General features: G+C 55.6%; 1 protein-coding gene across 1 annotated transcript; it reads left to right on the forward strand.

Annotated features, from left to right (window-relative positions):
• Window positions 1-1,055: 1,055 nt before the first annotated feature.
• AURANDRAFT_55435 (hypothetical protein) lies at window positions 1,056-2,432 on the forward strand (the record flags this gene model as incomplete). Its single annotated transcript, XM_009043313.1, is given in 6 exon segments — window positions 1,056-1,326; window positions 1,340-1,392; window positions 1,428-1,550; window positions 1,603-1,941; window positions 1,994-2,078; window positions 2,148-2,432. The coding sequence occupies 6 exon segments, from the start codon at window positions 1,056-1,058 to the stop codon at window positions 2,423-2,425; spliced, it is 1,149 nt and encodes a 382-aa protein (XP_009041561.1).
• Between the last annotated feature and the right edge of the window lie 3,114 nt (window positions 2,433-5,546).

Below are 5,546 nucleotides of genomic sequence, written 5' to 3' on the forward strand. Positions count from 1 at the left end.
ATAGTTTGGGTAACGCAAATCTAACATTAAAATTATGACATTGTATCCAAATCAAAATCGCCTGGGGAATTGCTTTTGCAATCCCAGGTAAAGTGCACGTGTCTCAGCTTCGGGAAAATCTTCAGCAGGCTGCTGAAATTTAAGAACCTGAGGTCCTGCTTGAGGTGTGCGAACCTGTCGTCGTCCCAGTCGGTAGTGTACACCCCGACCTTGCCTTTGTCTGTGTGGTAGACGGCGAGGGCAAACGTGCCGCTGCCGCTGCCTACTTCGGTGATTATGTGATCGAATTCGTCCGGGCTCTCAGCGGGATTGGGGAGTTCGTCTCTCGGGGGTTGGGGGGGATTTATGGGCTGCCCATTTCTCTTTTTCTTCGTGCCCGAAAGGATCTCATTTTCCACTCGTGTCGACGCGCGCGGCGCTGTCAACCGCTGGCGCGGCCACGCCCTACCCCTGGGCCCCTCTGGGAGTGGTTTCCGCGGCCGCCGCGCGACGGATCTCGTCGGGGAAGACTTGTTCGACGGCGACGCTCTCGCATCGAATCGGCGCGAGTTTCACTCGACTGTGTGGTGCTGCGACGACGAGCCCGAGACCTCTGGAGGGGCCTGCGACCTACTCTCGACCCATGGCCGACGCTACGGCACGGTCTACGTCCCGTTTGGACTGCATCTCGTCGCTCCGCAGCCGACCGTGCTGGGCCCCGCCCCTGAAATGGGCCCTTTCCGGCACCACTGCGTCGCCGCGCGACGCGCGAAAGGGCGTCCAGCGCGCCCGCGCACCGTCCCCGACCCAGACGCGTCCAGGATGGCCAGGGGACGCCCGGGGGAGGTCCGTAACGTAATGACAGCTAGCATGAGCAAAACTCTGGCGTCCATTTGCTCGATTTCGCCCCCGGCCGGATGCTGCTACAGCTGTAGGTGGTGGATCAAAGGAGAGAGCCAAATGGTGTGTGGACGTGGAACTGTTAGTGGACTCTGAGAACCGCAAGCAGAGTCTGACGTGTCCACAGGCACCCAGTGCTTAGAGCGATGCGCTCTCAACATAAAACAGAACCGTGGATGCTGCGCGATCTATCGAGCGCATTCGTTGTAGAAAATCAGATCGGCGAGGGAGTGTATGGTAAAGTACACAGAGCTCGTGAGGACGGGACGGGACAGGTGGTTGCTCTGAAAAAGGTGAAAACTGATTTGACAACGGAAAAAGAAGGGTTCCCAATAACAGCGTTGCGAGAGATTCAAATACTCAAAGAACTCACGCACCACAACATTGTTTCTCTGCGCGAGGTGAAGAGATCACACACGGCCGTGTTGTTAGCTCTTGAGCATACAGGTTGCCCTTGGAGATGCAGACAAGTCAGTTTACCTTGCATTCGAGTACCTAGAACACGATTTGCGCGTCGGGCGTATCTTAAGTTTTGCAGATTTGCAAAGCGTATATGTCTGGATGGTAGGAGCGGGCTGATAGAGTCTGAGGCACTTCGACTCACTGAAGACTACATCAGCTGCTACATGAAGCAGCTTGTCAGTGGCGTGGCGCACATGCATTCGCTAAGTGTATGGTCCCTCTATGATGCTTGCAAATCAGCACCTCCGTGTGGGACTGTAGGTACTTCATAGGGATATCAAGGCTAGTAATCTTCTGATCTCGAGCAGAGGATACTTGAAAATCGGAGACTGGGGCCTTGCTAGGCTGCAGGCGGACGAGGATGGAAAGCAACACTACACAAACAGGGTCATCACGCTCTGGTATAGACCCCCAGAACTCCTGTTGGGCGCAACAAAGGCAGAGGATGGCTATGGTGCTAGTGTTGACGTCTGGTCCATCGGATGTATTCTTGCTGAGCTCCTCTATGCCAAGCCTATTCTCCCTGGCAACACAGAGATTGAACAACTCTTTCTTATCTTCGAATTGTGTGGTACTCCGACAATTAAAGATTGGCCTGATGTCAGATACTGATCCTACCAACCTTAAATGAAATGACATGATTATATAATAGGTCATTAACCTTCCACTTTGGGAGACTTTTGCTCCAAAGGAAGACAACGAAGACTCGGCCGACGATCGTCCTGAACGCAAGCCGTGCAAACTTGGAGTCTTGCCTGACACCTTCCTTATCGAGAGCGCTGGCTCACCTCAACTATACTTCAGGCGGAAACTCCGGGATAAATTCAATACCTTCGATAAACTGGCTCTTGATCTCGTCGATGAGATACTTGTCCATGACCCCCGAAGCCGCATCTCTGCACACGATGCTCTCGACGGAGCCTATCTAAAAAGCGCCAAACGACCCGAGGACCTTGCGCGCCTCGCCGTTGATTCGGCTCACGAGTGGGAGGTCCGCATGAAGCGCCGCCCTTGCCCAGAACTGAACGCAAGAAATTCGACACAGCTGCGGACACAGCCTAGTTTGGCCGGAAGCCTAAATTAGAAGCCGGCGTAATGCCCCACGCGGGACCTTGGGGCCCTAATCCCCCAGCGCCCCGGGCCCCGGGCCTGGGAAACCCACTGGGCGGGTCAAAAGGTATTAAGGAAGGAAGGAACTTTGAAGCCCCTCAGGCTGGGCGGCCCTGCACCAGCGAGCCGCTAGAGGCACCGCGACCCTGCCCGGACCCTGCCTAGTCTATGGCCGCTCGATTACCGGGTAATGCCCGGGGGGTTCGGTAATTACCGGTAATTACCCGGCAATTACCATGCCGGGTGACTCCTAGATCAGCCCAGCCACCACGGCTCAAGTAGCAGGAGCGCCCCCCGGACGCCGGTTCCTGGCGGACTGAGCGTCACGATTAAGCTGGGAGGGTCCTATGAGCCCCTGGCGCGTCCAACTCGCGCGAACGCGCGTGTCCGCGCGTCGTGGTGGGCGTCTGGGAGCCGTCGGTTTCGCGGGCCGCAAACGCCTCTCGGGTCGAAACGTTGGTTCTTGGCAGTTCCGGGCGTCCTAGCCGATAGAAGGAGGGGTGAGAACCGCACCGCTGCCGGTCGACCGCGTTCCTCGTCGCTGCCTTGACGTCGGCTCGCTCGTTCTCGATTACGACGTTGTGGTCCGACCGAGTGAAACCCGGCGCGCAAGGCCGAGTCGGCGACGCCGAAGCCTTCCGAGGCGTTGACGGAGGGTCTCGGCTGGATCTGCACGCGCTGCGTGGCGCTGCGTGAGTTCCGGTCGCGTCTGCCGGCAGTGGGTGGTGCACTCGTCGACTCGACGCGCGAGAGCCCTGATTTCGCAGATAGCCGCGCTCCTCGATCCGCGCGGCGATGCGCGAGCTGATGTCAATCAGCTCAGAGACGCGACAGAAACAGCCACGGACAGACTGGTGCACCTGCAGAGGCGCCGCACGTCGTGCACGCCGACGCCGCCGCTCGGCCCGGAGAGCGTCTCGGTGCGGGGCCGTGCTTGCGCCTCGCCTCAAATCGACCTGGGTGCCAAAATCGATCTCGGCGAGGTTCGGCGGGGTCGAGGGTACCTTCGCTCGGACTGCTCTCTACTGAATCCACGCTCGCCACCATTAAGCTGAGTGCTCCGGTGGAGAAAAGTACCCTCCAAGGTGCTGAGGTGGGTGTCAGGCATCCATAGAGGCGTCACCCACGGACGGCGTAGCTCACAAAGCCAAGTGGAACGGAGCTGTGCAGCTGAATTTTCTTGTTTATTTGAGATATCCTTTGAAGCTCAAGGTATCAAAACCATTGGTTCGTTAAGCTCTGCTATACCGAGGACGGTATGAATCAAGTTTTGGGGCCCTGTGCGGGAATTGCCCCTTCAAGGTATACTTCTCTTACTAGCACGATTTAGTTTTTTTACCTCCGGCTATGCAAACCGAATATAAGCAATACCCGCGTTTGACGACACGGCTCAAAAATCCGATCCACAATTTCGTGAAGGCCTAGGTCCGGGTTAAAGTGACAGCAATGCAGCAGGTGCCAATCGGCTGCTGGGACAACGATTTTTTATTTGATTCGGGCACGGGAGCTGGACCGTTTCCCGTGACCCTAGCACTTGAATCGGCCTCTGGGACAAACGAAGATTGGGACATGGAATTATCGCTAGGTGAGAAAACTTCAGAAGCTCTACCGGTTGGCAGCGAGGACAGCTTTTTGGCAGCATCATCCATGGTGCGAAGCACAGAAATTACCGTCATCGCCGAAGACGGCAATCCACCTCCGTTGGAATCACTACTCGAGTATCTTGACGAGAATTATTCGAGGGTTGACGAGACATACACCACCCGCGCCTTACCAAAGCAGCCGATCCTATTCTCAGCGTATGTCGCGTATCAGCAGCAGCGAGGCCGATATGAGGACGTAGCTTGTATTCCGTCCCCCGGACTGGAAGACTGTAGCACGCCATTGGTCAATCGACCAGCTATCTCGGACACAGAAGATATGGATGTGGCAGCGCGCCCGCTTTCCGGTTCATTTACATCAATATCATCGCCTCACGCACCCGAGTCGGCACAGGGCACTATCACCTGGTTACAGAACCTATGCTACAAGGTATCTCATACATCTGCCGTTGTTGCCCGGCCATCACCTGAACAGATTGGAAACAATCATCAGCGAGAACGTTCACCGAGTGAGGAGGCCTGGTTGGAAACCGCTCTACGCATGGCAGAAATGGAGTATTGCAACAGGAATTGGCGCGATTGTGGTGTGCGGACCAAAAATCTTCTTCGCCAGCTTGAGAATGCGGCTGCCGTGCCCCCCCGAGATATTGCGCTTCGAGTCGTCGCATTCGGCAACGTACTTCGAAGAGCCCAGACTTTAGATGACGACCTCCGCTGTCATCAATGCTGTGGCCGTCTTGCTCGCTTAGTCTGTCGCCTCGCTCAACGTCGAGACGAATTGCTTACTATTGATGTTCTTGGCGTAAGGACGATTAAGAACCGTCTTGGAAATTTGGACAACGGAACTCAATTCAATATACCCCCTCCACTTGATGCTGGTGACATCGCTGCCTTGCGCCGTGGAGCTGCAGCCCTAGTGCATGATATTCGTGATCCGGTCTTGCAGGCTAAAAGCAAGCTCACCTTTGACGAGGCACTTGCCCATCTATCACTGGTGAGAGACTCGTCCAGTGCCGAAGTAAATTTGGTGGGTACTATTTCGAAGCTATAGGTGCACGCACGTCCAGCACGGAGATCAAGGTGTGAGCAAATTCAGGATAAACAAGTCAGGTTTGCGGGACGCAGCTTTGGCGCTGGATGTTGGTGTGCCGGCCTCCCCCCTCTACCACGATCAGGGATTGCAGCTGCCCTCGATGGCACGCACAACCTTCGCAGGGGTCTCTGCTTTCAAGCTGCTGATGAGCTTGAGACCCTCATTCTGGCAGACCTATGTCTTGAAGCAATGGGTTACTCACCATTGACTGGCGAGAAGCTTTCACCGGAAGAATCACCAGAATTATGCTCCGCAGTTGCTTGGTGTAATACAGTCACCGCCCGATGGAATTTTAAAGGTCAAAAGTTCAACCCTGCTGGCGATCACAACCAGGCAGAACAAGAGCAGCGATGGACTTCCAAGAAATTGTTGTCGCGCATTGAAGAGCGCCTAATCGCTCT

This window comes from Aureococcus anophagefferens, assembly GCF_000186865.1.
Source record: "Aureococcus anophagefferens unplaced genomic scaffold AURANscaffold_51, whole genome shotgun sequence".
In the NCBI taxonomy this organism is placed as follows: domain Eukaryota; class Pelagophyceae; order Pelagomonadales; family Pelagomonadaceae; genus Aureococcus; species Aureococcus anophagefferens.